The sequence below is a fragment of the Calonectris borealis genome, chromosome 3 (genome assembly GCF_964195595.1).
Source record: "Calonectris borealis chromosome 3, bCalBor7.hap1.2, whole genome shotgun sequence".
Classification (NCBI taxonomy): Eukaryota; Metazoa; Chordata; class Aves; order Procellariiformes; family Procellariidae; genus Calonectris; species Calonectris borealis.
Genome location: NC_134314.1, coordinates 1766034 through 1782416, shown reverse-complemented (window position 1 = coordinate 1782416; position 16383 = coordinate 1766034). Strand labels below are relative to the sequence as shown.

At 57.2% G+C, this 16383-nt stretch overlaps 1 protein-coding gene across 2 annotated transcripts; it reads right to left on the bottom strand.

Annotated features, from left to right (window-relative positions):
- Positions 1-676: 676 nt before the first annotated feature.
- Positions 677-3968, bottom strand: POMC (proopiomelanocortin). Of its 2 annotated transcripts, none has more exons than XM_075147981.1 (3): positions 3860-3968; positions 1933-2133; positions 677-1318 (listed from the first exon to the last, which is right to left on the bottom strand). In XM_075147981.1, the coding sequence occupies exons 2-3, from the start codon at positions 2059-2061 to the stop codon at positions 677-679; spliced, it is 771 nt and encodes a 256-aa protein (XP_075004082.1). In that variant the 5' UTR covers positions 2062-2133; positions 3860-3968. The 2 variants fall into 2 exon arrangements, with proteins under 2 accessions (XP_075004082.1, XP_075004083.1); XM_075147982.1 differs by lacking the exon at positions 3860-3968 and having other exon boundaries at positions 1933-2066; positions 2098-2152.
- Between the last annotated feature and the right edge of the window lie 12415 nt (positions 3969-16383).

Below are 16383 nucleotides of genomic sequence, written 5' to 3'. Positions count from 1 at the left end.
CATCCCGTGTCGCGTCGGCGTGGGGCTCCTCTCCGGGACCAAAACGCACTCTGTTGGTGCGCCGGAGCTGGCCCCTGCCCAAATGCAGCCCCCGGTGCCCTCGCCGGGCTGGCTGCGGCGAGCCCAGCCCTGCTGGAGCCCCATGGCCAGCTCCTGTGAAGCCCCCGAGCCAGGGGTGCAAAATTGCCCTTTCTCTCCCGACTCCAAAACACCCCCCCCGGCACTTTCCCAGCCGTGTCTCTTTACCCCCCAGCTGCAGGATTTTACTTTGCAATTATTTTTTCTGCCCCTTTACAAACACCAGGCACCCCCAGAGACATTGCCGACACCTGGTTAGCTTGCAAAAAAATGTATTTTTTTTTTTTTTTTTTAGAATTCTTTTAATCCATCATTTACAGTATTGTACAGCTCAGTGAAAATATATGAAAATCATCCGGCGTGCTCCAAACTGGGCATCGTCCCCGCTCCCCGTGCGGGTCCAGCGGGTGCGGCGAAGCCGTTGACGTCTTTATCCCTAACCCATTCCCACCCAGTGAAACCCGGGAGCGGACCCCTTTGGAGTACTAATTAAGAACGACATAACGAGTGATCTCTAAGTGAAACACATGCCAGCGGGACACTAAAGCTAGGGCGGGGGGTGGCGGTGGGGGCGGGAGGCCCCTCGGGCTCTCCCCCATCACTGCCCCTTCTCGTAGGCGCTTTTGATGATGGCGTTTTTGAAGAGAGTCACTAGAGGGGTCTGGCTGTGCTCCGAGGTCATGAAGCCCCCGTAGCGCTTGTCCTTCAAGGGCGCGTGCCAGCGGAAATGGCGCATGCGGTAGGAGCCGCCGGCTGCCTTCTCCTCCTCCTGGCCTTCCTCCTCCTCCTCCTCTTCCTCCTGGGGCGGTGCCCCGGTGCCGCCCAGCGCCAGCTCCCGCCTGAACTCCAGCGGGAAGCTCTCGGCCGACTCCTCCTCCACCCCGTTGGGGTAGACCTTGATGGGTCTCCTCTTGCGTCCCACCGGCTTGCCCCAGCGAAAGTGCTCCATGGAGTAGGAGCGTTTGCCTTCCTCCCGCTCCAGCCCGGTTCCCTGCTCTTCCTCATGGCGGGACGGGGGGACGGCGGGCAGCGATGCTGGCGGCGGGTTACCCCCAGCCGCCTCCTCCCGTTTGTGCCCCCCACCTCCGCTGCTGCTGCTGTTCCTCCGGCCGAACTTGTTCCAGCGAAAGTGGCTCATGACGTACTTGCGGATGCTCTCGGAGAGGGGCTGGAGGTGCCCGTTCCCCGGGTAGACGGGCGCCTCGGCCGACAGGTCGGCTCTGCACGCCGCGGCGCACGCCTGCGCGGGGGGACGAGATGTGCAGGGGGGGTGAGCGCACGGCCGGGCGGCCCCGGGGAGGGGGTTTGCAGGGGGTTGCTTGCACGGAGTGGGATGTTTCACGGGATGGTTTCACGCTCGTGCCCCGCTGAGGTTGCCCGTGCGGGGAGGGAGCTTCAAGGGCTGAGCCTGGAGCATCGTGCCCAGGCACCAAACCAGCCCTGGAAACAGTGCTGGGGGGGGGCAGAGCCCCCACTGTGGGGTCCCTGGAGCAAATTCAGTGCCTGCACAGGGTGAGCCGCTACCGCTGTCCCATCACCGGTGGGAGCAGGTCACGCTCTGCGAGCACCCTTGGGCGCGGGGTCAGGCCCGTACGCAGGTTGCTGGTTCACCCCGTGCAGGGGGGACGCTGCAAGCTCAAAAACTTATTTTACCATCGCCCAGCACGAAGCCAGCAGGCACCAGCCCACCCAAACCTGCAAGTCATGGGGCCCCAAGCATCACCCCCACGTCGATGCGGGTCACCCCGCGGTGACGGCATCCCCGTCGCCTCCTCCCCCAGCCCACCGCGCCGGTCCCTGGCGGGGGGTCAGGAACCAAAGCGACCGGAGGGCAGTCCCCATCCCCAAGCTTACCGAAACGCCGGCCTCGCTGGCAAGGTCCTGGCATTTGCTGCTCTCCCAGCACGGGCCGCTGGCGCCGGCGGGGTGCCAGAGCAGCAGCCCCAGCACCACGGGCAGGCTGCTCCACAGCACGCTCCCCATCCTGGCCGGGGACACGAGGCCGGGGTCACAGGGGGGATGCGAGGGGCTGCGGGCCCAGAAACCGTGCAGGAGCTATAGGGAAAAAAAGGAAAAAAAAAAGCTTTTTTTCCTTCAGGAGATTCTTTAATCCTTTCCTTGACGTGTCCACCTTACCCTTTCCCTTTTCGAAGCCGCCTCTGCTGGGGTTGCAGGAGCGGGGTCCCCTCCTGCGGCACCGACCTGCCTCCCCCCAGCCCTGCCCCTTCCCGCAGGGTCGCAGCTTTGCCTGTCCCTGTCCCACGGGAGATGCGTTAGTGCTGCAAACCCCTCCTTCTGCAAAGCTTTCCTCCCGCTTCAAGCTCATTGCAAAGGGATGCTCCTCCCTACGCCCCAGGAGCATGGGGGTGATTTTGCCGGAGGGGAAACTGAGGCACAGAAAAGGGAAGGCAACACCCGAAGCTGCCTCCCTGCCTGCAGCCGCATCGCTCTGCTCCTGCTCGGCCGCACCGAAAACCAGACAACCTTCCCCCCTGCCTCTTCCTTTTGCCTTCCCAACAGAAAGGCGTCTCTCTGGAGCCCAGGTCTTTTGTCACTGCTACCGTAGGTGACAACCGCTGTCGGCGGGGATTGCTGCCGCCTCCTGAGAACCCCATAAAGATGAGTGATGCGGCAAGGGGAAAGCGTTAGGGAGCTGTCTTCAGGTTTCATCCCTTGCCAAACCACTCACGGCTTGCAAGCTGATTCCTCTAAAAAATATATGCTCCCTCCTAACCCGTCCTGCGATGCTCCTCGGGCGGCTGCAAAACTCCTGTGTGGAGGGAGACTCAACTGCAAATAATATTAAATTAGGATTAGAAGAGTAAGACGTGAATGTTTTACATTAAATAATATTGAAGGTGGTCGCTTGGCTTTTGGGAAGGGCTGTGGCAAGTGCTGGTAGTGTTTGGGACACGGCGTGCCCCGGGGGCTGCCAAAATTAACTCAGGATCCGGCCGAAACCCTGGGGCTGAAGCGGCCGTTGCTCCAACCGCCAAGGATGTGCCGTCAAGGATGAGGTTGGGGTCGGTTCCTGGACGCCCACGGGACCTGGCTCCGGGGTCCCCGAGGATGCCCGGGTTGCTTTTCCTCTGCAAACCCCAACTCTTTCCCAAGCAGCCGTGTTTAACTCGGGGTGGACTCACGCGTCTCACCTTCCCCCACGCTGCAGGAGCTCTACAGGAGGAAAAGCCCATCCCACATTGAAAGAAAACAGAAGAAAAAATCTCATTTTAGCCCAAAATGTGTAGCTGGTGGGAAAGCCGGTGCAAGGGCTGCCAGGTCGAGCCTGGATGGAGGGGGATTTTCTTTGGCAGAGGGAAAAAAAGACCCTGGATTTATGACAGCAAATAGCAGTTCAGAACGAGGGATAAAACAGCGAGACAGACCAAATTTAAAACGTAAAGGTTGTCTTTCTGTCTTCTGCTCCAATTTGTGGGTGTCGCTGCCTGGGACCCCCCAGCGCAGCAGCACGGAGGGGGCGGGGCGGCAGCGGGCAGCACCTCTGTAGCACATTAACACCCAATAATGCAAATAAACCCAACAATTAAGGGAGGCGAGAGGGCACCAAGCCGGAGGCAGGGAGGGAAGGGTGTGTTTTATTGCCCGTCCCTCGCTGGGATCCCCTGCCCGGCGGCCATCCATCGCCGCGTGTCACCCCTCCGCAGCGACCGCTCCCCACCATCCATCAAGCCCGTATTTTTGCCAAGTTTCTTTCCCCCCATGCACCCCAAAACACATCGGGGAGACCCACAGGGCTGGCTTGTTGGTTTTTGGGGCTTACCTGTGGCCGGGGTGGGAGCCCGACCGCCGCCGCGTGCCCTCCGTCCCCCTCTCCCGCGCGCTCCCGGAGAGCGTCTGCCACTCGGCCGCTGGTCCCGGCGGCTTTTTATACCCCCCCCCCCGACGATCGCATCCGCTGCCGTCTGCCGGAGGGAAGGGGGGGCGAGAGGGGAGGCGAGAGGGACTGTTCCAGGTACCGAACAAAAGATGAGCAAGCGACGGGCGTTTGCCGGATCCGGCCCCGCGGCGGATGGAGGGATTAGCATCTCTCCACGAACCGCAGCCGGCAAAGTTTTCCGGGTGATGCTGCTAATTGCGTTTGCAGCTTTGGAGCTGGGGGGGGGGGTGGTGGGATGGAAAGTCCTTCACCGGGTACCAGCCGGCACCAACGGTTGGCACGGGTTGTTTATTACCGGCGCGCTGGGCAGGAGCATCCGTCACTCCTTGGGCTCAGGCGTGGGAGGGCTTCGTGCTCCGACGGGTGCTGAGGATTTGGGGTTGTCTTTCCGTGGGATAAAAGAGGACACGGTTAAAAACAAACCTCTCGGGACAGCAGCGGCTCCTCAGCCCAGGCCGGGTGGGCGCAGGCAGCCTGAAGTGCCAGGGAGTCGTGCGCCTGCCGGCTTTGGGTGCAAAAGCAGCGGGAGAGCGTTTTCCAGCGCTTTATGGGCTTGAACCTCCGGTGCTTTGCCTCACGCCCTCCGTCCCCCTCTCCTGCGCGCTCCCAGAGAGCGTCTGCGCTCGGCCACGGACCCTTTCCCTATTGTACAGCGGCCCAAAGCCCAGCGGAACTCATGTTTTCTATAGGGTTGGCCTTGGCTACTCTATATCATAGAATCATAGAATGGTTTGGGTTGGAAGAGACCTTCAAAGGCCATCTAGTCCAACCCCCTGCCATGGGCAGGGACATCTTCAACAAGATCAGGTTGCTCAGAGCCCCATAAGAGCAGTGGTGGCTTCCAGGAGGCCCCTTCATGGACCTTGGCCAAGCCTTGCATGGGCGATGAGGGATGCTCTGTCCTCTACAACGTGTTCAGTGCAGGACAGCACCTTGGGGCCAGCTTGGAAGGGGGCTGGGGGTGATTGGGGGATCCGAGGGGGTTGGAGCGATGGGGAAAATCAGCCGGTGCCAAGTTTCCAGCCTCTCGGACAGCTGGCTCGTGCCTCAACTCTCTTTTTCCACCCAAAAGAGGGTGACGACGTGCAAACCGCTGCTGTGGATGGCTGTGGCTTTGCTAACTCCTGACTCTACCCTGGGGTGGTTTGGGGTAAAACCACGTCCCAAAACCCCGCCAGGCCCCTTGTGGGAGGTTTAACAGCAGCAGGACGGTGTCCAGAGCTGATTTACCGGGGTTTGCACGGCCTTTTATACCCCTGTCTCATGTGTTTGAGGCGGATTTGCCTCTGACCTTGCTCATCACCTCCACCGGCTGCTCTCCACAAGTATCCCGTTGTGATGGCACCGGTCCTCAGCCGCATGTCGGGATCACGGGATGGTTTTAAAATTTTAAGGTCTTTTTTTCCAGGTGTTGGCTTACCCAGGTGGAGAAACACATCTGCATCGGGATTTTCCACCCCCAGGATGTAATGCCAAGGTGGCACCTGAAGGCTGGGCCATCCTCCCGGAGCACCTAACAGTGATTTTTGTTGGGTCTGGGCTCAAGGAAGAGCTAGACACGGGCTGTGAGCATCCCTCCCCCCAGCCCGCATGAAGCACAGTCGTTGATTTGCATGCTTGTGAGAAGACAAACTGCAGGGCACGGCGAAGCCACACGGGGAGGTTTGCCAGTGATCCTACAGCAGAGAGCAGATGTGGTCTCGCCTTGGGCGGGTGAAGGATTTGCTCCTATTTTACTCGACACGGTCTTCTGCAGGGAAAGGAGCCAACCCAAAGGCAACCTCCCGGGGAGAGCAGCCCATAAACAGGACACTGGGGCTGGAGGGACCCGGAGTGGGGTTGAGCCACTTCATCCAGACATCTGCTCCATCCTGGAGAGATCTCCTCTGGAGATCCTCCTCTCTTTCCAACAGCCAGAGAAGAGGCTGAGAATAAACAAACACAAGGTGGGCTGCAGATGTGTGCACCTCCTGGCCAAAGGATATTGGGGTGCAACAGATTCACCCGAGTACCCCGGGACTGGATGAAACCCTCCATAGCGGGTTATTAAAGAGGCAAAGCACCAGAGGTTCAAGGCGTATCCTCTGGAGCATTTGGTTCACACCTTCTCCGGACCCCCGACCTCCCCAAATCCACCCCCAAACCAGCCGCATCTCGCCGCAGCGCCCGCAACTGCGTCAACTGCCTCCGTCCTCCCTGAGAGATCCCCCGATCTGCAATATTTTTCCATGACGGAGAGCTATTCTGAGATACTTTATGGCCCAAACCGGAGCTATGATTCCCACTTTAAAGGCTCCTTCATCTTCATTAGGCCAATCTGAGCGGTTTATGTTTATAAGGAAGATGCGAAATCTGTTTAGGAAACCTCGTTGAGCGGAGCGGCCGCAGGTGAGGGGCTGAGATGAAGCATCCTCTGCTGCGGCTCCGGCAGCCCGTGCTGGATGCCTCCGCGCTCGCCGGCCTTGCAGCCGGTGCTTTCAGACCTCCCTCCCGGAGACAACCGCAGCCGGAGCTCATGCTCCCCGCTCCCGGTGCCGGAGAGCACGGCATCGCCCGGGGACACTGGTGCCCCAGCATCTCTGGAGGATGCAGGAGTGCCGCCTCCGCTGTTGGGGTGCTGGCACGACCAGCCCCCCATCCCAGCGCAGGGCTGTTCCCGGTGTAACAGCAGGATACTCATTATAATATTTTATGCCAGAGCTTATTTATCTTTTTTTTTCCGATGTGTGTAAATGATTAGTGGATGCAGCCAGCTCCCAGGCAGGTGAATGGGAGTGGTGGGAAGCCAAGACACCAAGAAAAGGACCCTCCAGTGGGGAGAAAATCCCGTTAGGAGGAACCTCTTCTTTCTTCCCCCTGAGCAGGGGAGAGCTGAAGGACCATGTAATTACACTGCATGGGTCCTCCAGCCCCTGCGCTGAGCATGGCCAGCAGCAAGGCATGGCCCCGGGGCTCTGCTCCAGCAAACTGCCCAGCCCTGGAGACCTCACCTTAGGGATGCCTTGAATGGGATCTGGTGGCTTCATCGTGACCTTGTCCCCGTAAGCGCCACATGCTCAGGACGTCCAGCCCTTTCCCGGCAGGGCTGGACGCGGGGGATGAGGCATCCATGGGTGAACGGGCTCGTTAGCCGCGTGATTTCTGGCCTTTCCGTTTTAATTTGCAGAACAGGTCGCACCTGGGTGTGAATGAGCTGCGGGGCCGGGTGCGAATGTCACGGCTGTACTCAAATCCCGTGGGACGTGGGGCAGCCATCCCGCCGGGCTGTAAACACCAGCGTCACAGAGGCGAGAGGTGCTCTGGGGCTTGCAAAACCCTTGTGACGGCCACGTAAGGTCTGTCCTAGGACCCGCACGTCCCTCCGGCACAGCCGCGTGCCGCCGGGTGCCGAGCCAGTCCCCTTCCCTGTTATCTGCAGCGCTTTGCAGACACTCGACCCGACCTCTGTTCGAGCAGGTCTCCTGGGCTCAGCACCCACTTCTGCTCCTGCCCTGGTGCAGCTGGTGGGGTGGGGAGTTGCGCTGAGGACCCTGCTCCATCCGGACCATCTTCATCTCATATTTGGTGAAACGGGATGAGGATGGATCCCCAGGGCAGTTGCATTAAGGGCCTGTGCAGGGTATCATGAGCAGGGACGCAGGAGACATCCAGATGAAGAAATAGTTGGATCACCACCATAAAACTACCTATATCTCCATCGCTTGAAGATTTTAAAGCCAGAAGACACTTATTGATGGTCAATCTGAGCCTTGGAGCCAGTGCCTGGCAGATCATCCGTAGGATTAGAGCCTTTTTGGGTGCATAAATGGAGGTGATCACACCTGTGCACACCCGGAGCTGCCTTGAGTCCGCGGCAGGCGGTGAAATACAAGCCGTGCACCTTGCTCTCGGAGGAAAACGCTGATGCTTGCGCTGTCGTAGCTTCGCTGTAGGAGCAAGAGCAGCTCTGAAGTTCAGGACTGGGAATCCCACCACCAATTCCTTGGCCCAGCAGGCACCTGGTACCAGGTTTAAGTTCACGTGAAGGTGCTGAGCTCCACAGCAAGAGCAGCCCAGGGCAGCCCTCCAGTAGAACAAAAAAATCCTTTTTTTGGCTGGGAGGTGGCACACATGGGTTTTACTGCAGAGAGGGGAGTCCCTTTCCTTGCTCCTGGAGGCAGCTGATTTTCCTACTGACTTCAATAAAATCAAGATCAGACCTAAAATGAAGAAACCAATGGCTGCGTGGAACTCATTGCTGCTCTGCCTAAGCTTACTGATGCCAATGCACTTTCCTCAGCACTATTTATATGCTAAAATCTATAATTGTGCCTGATTCTCTCTGATTTGAACTAAAATTGGGCATTTCTCTCGGAACAGACAACTAAAGGCATTTGAGGATCTGAAGGATGTCACTCTGATATTTTTGCTTGTAGGTGTTTTCTGGGATGACTTTTGATGTATTTGCTAGTAGGTGTTTTCTGGCATTATCTTTTCTTCCTGATATTTGCAAAGAGCTTGAGTCACGTCACCCCACATGATAGATCATGCACCGACTACAATTGCAGGATCCGTGCAAGACTGCAGCAAACCCCTTACCCGAGCAAGCTCCTGCAGGGACGAGAGCCTTTACAGCTTGAACAGGTTTGTGTCCGCTGCTCTTCTGAGTTCACGGTGAAGGACGCATCTTCACTGCAGCAACTTGTGCTTGTTAGGAGGAGAGGCTGATAAGCGGCGCACGTCCAGAGCAATCTGTGGGTCACGGTGTTTAATAGCCCTTCATGGCTTTCTTTTTCACAATCTTTTCCAGTGTCCCCTTCAAGCCAATTGACCTTCAGCACCGAGAGCATCCCTTGGCTGGGAGCTGCACAGTCCATCTCCCTGCTCTGTAAAGAAATGCCTTACTTTTCATTGTCAGAGCAACATTTCCAATGGCACAAGTGTTTGAGAGGATGCTTGCCTTGCTTAGTAGCTCCTGATCATCCTTCGTGACCCTCACCTCCCTTAGAAATGATGCTCTGCTGGGTACCAGCTGCACATCTTGCACCAGGACAGGGTGTGTGGCACCGGTTTTGCACCAAGCAGAGCGTGATGGGGACCCGGAGACTCAGGGAGCTTGGCTGGAGTGAAAGGGCTTTGGGTGGCCACAGTGCAATGCCTGAGGATGCTCCCAGACAGCATCTGGTCTTGGTGAAGATGTACCCGGTGAGCAGAGCCAAAGACAGGGGGAGAAAGGCTGTCTGCGCCTGGGAAGCACTGTGCATGACCCCAAAAGATGCTGCAGCAAGGCAGCCTGGAAAAGCAGGCGAGGGAACAAGAGCACTTGCTCTCTCAAAGCCTCCTTCGAAAACCAGCTTGTCATTTGGGATTTGCAGCCACGGACTTTTTTCTCTAAAAAAAGTTGGTTTGCACATCAGACTTTGAGCACCTCTTGGCACATTTATCCCCTGTTGTGGCTGAATTTCCTCAAATATTGATAGGCTGGAAAATGTCAGCATGTTCTGGCACCTCCAGAATTCCCTCATTTTTCTCACCTTGATTTTTCCAGCCAGCAAATTCATCCCAACTGGCCAAATCCTTTCAGGGAAGCCCTGTCCTGCAGCTCCGTCTTGATCCCTTTAGAAATTATGACAGGAGCCTGCAGCTCTATTTTCCATGACTTTGGAAAGTTGGAGTCAGGCTCATCTTGGCCGTCACAACTGAGCTGACTTGAGCTGCTCTAAATGGCTGAGGCTTTATTCCTGTTACGCCTGTCTTTCCCCTGGAGTCCTCCAAGGGATGAAGGAGATGGCATTCCCCAGCGAGGACCAACCTGGCTCAGAGGAGGCTCTCAGCCGCAGAAATAATTGCTGATCTGGCAGATGAGCCCAGCACACTATGGGTTTTGTTTGTCCCTATTTTGCTGCCCAACACCAAACTCCTTGGACAGCAGTGACTGGACAAATACCACCGTGACCTTTCTCTGGTGCACCCGGTTTTCTCACATGTGCCAGATTTTCCTTGCCGGGATGCCAGAAACACAACATCAGGTCATCATCAGGGCATCACCAGGCATCACCAGGACATCACCAAGCACCACCAAGCATCACCAGGGCATCACCAGGCCATCATCAGGGCATCACCGGCCATCAACAGGGGATCACCAAGACATCACCAGGGCATCACCAGGTATCACCAGGCATCACCAGGGCATCACCAGGCATTGATGACCAGGGCTCACAACTCCCTCCGTGCCCCTATTCAGGATTCCTGCAAGCACAGAGCTGCAAAGCAGAAACTAAGGGTCCTGACCCCCATCCGTTGCAATTTATATCCCCCTCATTAAGAGTTTTTGAGGGAAATACAGTTGACTTTTTTTCTTGGAAATGCAGGGGGTCAAAAATACCCCTGGGCATCCCCAGTACAGGAAAGACGTGGATGTCCTGGAGCAAGTGTGCTGTAGGAGCAGCGAGATGGCCACGGGGCTTTGGGGCTGTAACCCCCAGCAGGGAATTAAGGCTTGGGTATGAGTAAGTCCATTTTCACCACGAAGACTCAGCTCTTTTGGTTGTGACTGTTTTGAAACCATTCCGAGCAACTGGGGAGGGTAGGAAGAGGGCAGCTGCCTCTCCATCTGGGAATGCAAGTGGCCATCGGGAGTGGGACAGCACGTTGCATGGGAAACCCTCCCCGAGGTGCACCTCTTGCTCAATTCCAGCTGCTGGTAACAAAAAAAACCAGTAAGTAAATATTGCACCTTGCTTTTAGACCAAATTCATCTCATTTTGGCTCCTGGATTTGGAAATTGTCCTGTTTCCTGGGCTGGAAGAATGGGGTCAGCAAACCCCTGGCCGGGTTAGGGGCACAGCCATGACCCTCTCGAGGGGGTGTCCTGTCCCCTCCTGCCCGGAGCAGCTCCTCGGGTCCTTGCCACCCATCTGAGGACACAGAAGTCCCCAGGGATGTGGCTCCTTCTCTGGTGACAGCGGATCATGGACTGGAAGGAGCTGCCTGACTTTTCGCTGGCTAAAAGTGCTGGGAATAAATCCTGCCCTCCCTCCGGGACCGGGGGCGGATCATCCCCTCCTGCCCGGCACGGATGCCATCCCTGGGGCAATCGGAGAGGTGGGGGCAGGAACCCAGAATTGTCCAATTCAGCGTTTTCCTTCCTCATTCACGCTGCCTTTCTTTTCTTTTTGACCCAGTTATATACACGCAGACACGCGCACGTGCTGTACACCCCCACACACGCATTTGCACACCCAGAGCCAAATCCCTGATTATTGCCCGTGCCCCTAAGAGGGATTACAGCTTCTTAGGGGGGGGGTGGCTTTCGGCAGGGTTTAGGAGCCCAGCAGGGACTTCATTCCTGCAGCCCAGAGCTCATGCTGCGTTTCGGGGTCCCGTGGGAGGAGAACTGCACCCAACCCCTTCTCCAGCCCCAGTCATACTCAGCCATGTGCTGTTTTCCTCCTTTCTGCAACTTCAACTCTCTTTAAATCACACATTGAAATTGCAGGAGGGAAGAGAGGATGGGAGGGGGATTTGGGAGGCTGCAGGGAACCAAGAAAGGAGCAGCCCAGAAGGGTGCGAACAGCCTCGCTTGCCCCTTTGAGATGCTGCCTCTGCCCCGGGGCTGGTGCTCTCGGGGAGGATTAAGGGCAAAGGTGCTTAGCAAAGCCCCCGGGCAGAGCCGGATCCCTGCAGGATCCCAAAGCGGCCCCAAGACCTGCAGTACCTTCCTGAGCACAAGCAGCTCCCCAGCTCCAGCTGGACCCTAAATCTCCATCTGATGCACCCAGCCCCCCTCACCCTCCCCGGGCAGGCGTTACCCAGGGCAGGGCATCCCGGGGCAGTTTTGCATCCAGGGTTTGGGACCGGCAGAGAGCATGAGCCCTGGAAGCACATGGCCCCTGTACCTCAGGGAACGGCTTTTGCAGATGTTTGTGGAGCGTGACTGCGGGCGGCAGAGCAGCACTAAAGTTTACTCTGATTTTGGGGCTCCCTGGTCTTCAGAAGCCTCTGAACTGCCTCTTACTGCTGATTATTTTATAGTAAATCACTGATGTTTGGTGTCAGCAGTGGGAGCTCGTTCGGGTCATTGCAATCCTAAGAGGTTGGGGTAGGTAGAGTTGGGTTGGTTTGTCCTTTCCTCCAGGAGACCAAGGCAGGGATGGAGAGTTATCCAGGGATACCTGGGGATCTCTTCACTCCATTGGGCAGGAACAAGAAATGTAGAAGTAAGTATTACGTTTTTTGACATTTCTCCCTCAAAGAGAGAGTATGTGAGAGCCGGTGGGTTGTCTGCACACCGAGTGCGACCTGTTGAAGGCTGGGAACAGGCTCATCGAGCAGAGGAGAGGCTGCAGCACCCAGGCGATGGTGGTGGGGACCTCGTCTCCTCCAGAAACTACAGTGGGGAGCAGATAGAGTGGGATTTGGGGTGGAGCGGGAAGAGCAGGAGTTGCATGCCCATGGAAACGCTGCGCATTCCTGCATTTGGAAGGAAGCAGAAGAAGAGGTGCTCGCGGCAGGGGAGGGTGGTGGCGGCACAGGCTTCATGGTGCTGCTCTTCACAGCACGTTGGGGAGATGGGTGCTCAACAACTACTCCCCAGCAGGGTGGTGTAATCTGCATCTATGGCTTTGGAAAGAATTGGCCAAGGGGTACCCAGGGCTCTTGGTGTTGGCTTCAAGTAATCCCAGACCTCTGGAGGGGTCGTAGCGGATGTCCCCCCAAACAGCGGGGAAGGATGCCGAAGACGGGCAGACCAAACACCGAGCACTCAACCTTGAGCCTTTCAGAGCCGTTATCTCTATTAGCATCGCCCAGGCTCTCTCATTGAATTTCCCCCCCCTCTCCCCTCTCCCCTCCTCGCTAAATGCTCCCCAAACAACTCAGACATCAATCGAAGGCGGAAGAAATGGCCGCGCTTTGTCTCCCTGAAAAGGCAGCTTTGCATCGAGCCCCGTCAGGGCGGCCGGTGGGGAGCCGCCAGCGGGGACCATTTTCACATCTCCCTTTGTGAAGGAGCAGCCTTGAGCGAAACGCCACTCGAGGGGCATTGAACGAAATGTACGTTCGCCTCTTCCATGTGGCACTCGGTGCCCGTCTCCGCCTCTGACGCTAATGATCCGGACGAGGGTTGGATTTTTTTTTTTTCCAAGAATAATGAGGAAAAGCAAATGAAAGGGAAAGGGGCTGGAGGAGGAGAGGTCAGATCCATTTAGGAGCCCAAACGTTTACGGGGAGAGTGCCTCCTGAGTGGCCGCACAAAGTGGCATCCCTCCTCCACCGCCTCTCCCCCGCCACCTCCGGCCATGAAAAGGGGGAACCAGAACTGTAGGGCCTCCGTTGAAAAATGAGGATAATGGATTTCATTATAGACAAGCACGTTAAATGTCTATCCACTCGTGTGCTATAAAGGAAAGCTGGTCTTTAGCTAATCGCGCTGGAGGAGCTCTTGGCTGGGATTCGAGAGCGAGATGTTCCCCTTGGTCCCCTGCCCCGATCCCACCCCGTTCCACCCCAAAAAGAGCTGGCTATGGGGTGCAATTAGTCTTATAGCCATGTTGGTGTCTACTATCGCATCCTTTTTCTCTCCACTGGCCATGGGGTGGCTCAGGACAAGCCTGGAGGGTAAACATCTACGTCTGTCCAGAGGAAAAACTCTTGCGGTGGTGGAGTGGGGTTTGCTGGTGCAATGGTGGGATTCAGCCCAAAGAGAAGTGTCAGCACCAAAAGGTCTTCACGTCCCTCACCTCCAGATGGACCACCACTCCTGCCCTCCCTGCAATGACCTTTTCCTGGCTCCCTCCTGCCCCCAGCCCCATTTTCCCATCCTCTGCCCATGGTGTTCCTTCACACAGCACTTCTCTTGGTGTCCTTCAGAGCTTTGCAGGATGATCTGTGCTCCTGTTTTACCCAGGCTGGCTGTCTGCTGGGTCTGCTGGGCTGGCACAGCTCCTGCCAGCTCCAGGGAGGATGCTTCAGCCTTATTTTCCTCTCCCACAAGTGGTCTGTTGAAGCAAAGTGCAGCCATGCTTGAAAAAGAGCAGAGGGCGGCTTGGCTGGAGGCAGCATGTGTGAAGAGATGTGATTTATGGAGCAATCCGGGTTCCTGCCCCAGCAAGAAGAGGTGTCCTCGGGAGGTCCTCCCGGCTGCGGGGAATTGGGGTGATCTGCTCCCTGCCCGGGCTGGTTGCTCTCCGTCCATTAGCGTGTGTGAGCTTGGGACAGCCTCTGCTCGCACGGGGGACTTGCTGCTGGGGTCCCTTCTTCTCCAAGCCACTCTGGGTGGTGGATACAGATGCTGGCTGTGGATACAGATCTCCGGTGCCGGAGGTGCAGAAATCAACCCAGGGACTGGGCAGGACTCAGAGGCAGCACATCCCCCTGCTCTGCCCTGACCGACTCCCCACAGAGACAAAGAAAACAAATAAAACCCCTTCCCCTAACATTTTTACAAGCCGAAAGCAAAGCCGGGAGCCAGTTGTGGGCTGCTGATCTGTCTGGGCTTTTAGCTTCTCTGCCTAATCCTAGAGTTAAACTCAGATTTTATCCTTCCCAGAGGAAGAAAGACTGGATCCGCAGGGCTGGATCCAACTGTGGGGAAGTCAGGGCAGGACACGGCCCCACCATGGCATGTAGGGTCGGGTGCTCGGGTGTCATGCAAACTGTGTCCTCTCCTTATCTCATGCAGACCCACAGCCTTGCTGGGGGCCACCGGTGGTGCAGAAGGGTCCCGTCCATGGAGGTGACAGGTCCAAAGGACAGCCATGTGGCCATCTGGGATAGCTGCTGGAGGACCGGTGAGGTTCAGCGCCTCTCCAAACCACCCGAGCAGACGTTTGCTAATGAAGCTCCCCTTCTCCAGGCAGTTCCTCTGGTTTTGGAGGCCATCTGAGCTGGTTTGAGTATCTCCTTTGTGGGAATCGGTCTGGGAACATCATCTGGAAACTCTTTACATTAAGGGAAGAAAACCCAACAGCCAACGCTTTTGTCCAATACAGAAATCTCTGATTTCAGCTCGCTGAATGATTAGCATATTTAATTAAGCAAGCCCGTTGACATTACTCCCTTGCAAAAGCAAAGAGGAAGCCCTGGGCTAGTGAATAAAATAAGCGATGGCTGTTCCCTGCCCCGAGCCCCTGTCCACGGCCAGGTTGGGAAGGTCTCCCCACAAAATTGCTGGGATGGGGCAGATCTCTGCCCTCTCCCCAAAACACATCCCCGGGGTGGGACAGGGGGTTTCTAGGCGAGAGGAAGCCGTGCCCTCCTGCCAAGGCACCGGCTTAATCCCCCGTACGCTGATAAGGTCACGCCGGGATCGGCGCTCCTCCCTCCCGCGCATCGTCTGAGGCCGGCGGCTCTCTTGGCCCTATTTATAGTGCGGTGATAGGATCAGGGGGAATAAGCATTTAGTGTCCCCTAAATCACACCCTGCTCCCCATGGCCGGTCGGTGCTCGCTGCTCTCTGCTCTTGCCGCCGGAGAGCCTGGCCAGGACTTTTGAAGGTATTTTGAGAGCTGGGGTGCTGCTTGCTGGGAGCTGGGGTGGTGCTGGGCAGCTGTGGCATCCCTCCCAGTTCCTCATCTTCACTGGAGTGGGATGGGGATGGCTTTTGGCTGGGAGAAACCTCAGGAGCACGATGCCATGGCGGGGACCCCCGACATCAGGCAGGGATCGGAGGGCAGCTCTGGCTGCAAGAGGAAACTGATTTCTCCAGATTAAAGGGACCAAATAATATTTGTCTCACCTGGATGGTGGCCAGGCCACCATCCCTCCATCCTCCCTTGGACCTGAGCCTGCGTGGGACAATCAGCCCACAGCCAGGGTCCATCCAGACTGCCCCTGGGTTGGTGGTCTAACCCTGCCCAAGGATGGGTTGGTGGTCTGGGCTCCCCCTGTAGATGGCCACCATTCACTTGATAACTCCATTTATAGTTACATCTGCCAAGAAAAAGTCATACACAGGGACAGGGAGAGAGCCCCAAATCCGTGCCCTGTGTCCCTGGGCCGGGGGGATGGCTGGAGCAGGCCAGGGAAGGTGGGGGGACCTGTCAGTTTGCTGCGGGTGGGCAGCATGGTGGGGAGGGTTGGTTGCTCATCCTTCCTCTCCATCACCCGTCTCCTTGCTCTGGTTCCCATTTCAGGGAGCAACGGTGTAGCGAGATGCCCCATCCGGGGGAGCCAGCTCCTTCCCGTGCGTGGTCCTGTGTGGGCAGAAAGCCCTGCTCGAGGGGCTGACCACCCCCAGCCAGACCTCAACACCCGCCAAGCCAACCAGCAGCTCTGCAGGAGGGGAAACGCAGCCCACGAAGCCGGTGGAGCCTGGCCAGGAGAGCGGGAGATCTCCCACCCGAGCTGGTCCCAGCTTGGTGGCCACGGGGTGACACCAGGAAGGATGCTCTATGGGGACAGGTGAGTCCCTTGCCTGCAGTGACCCC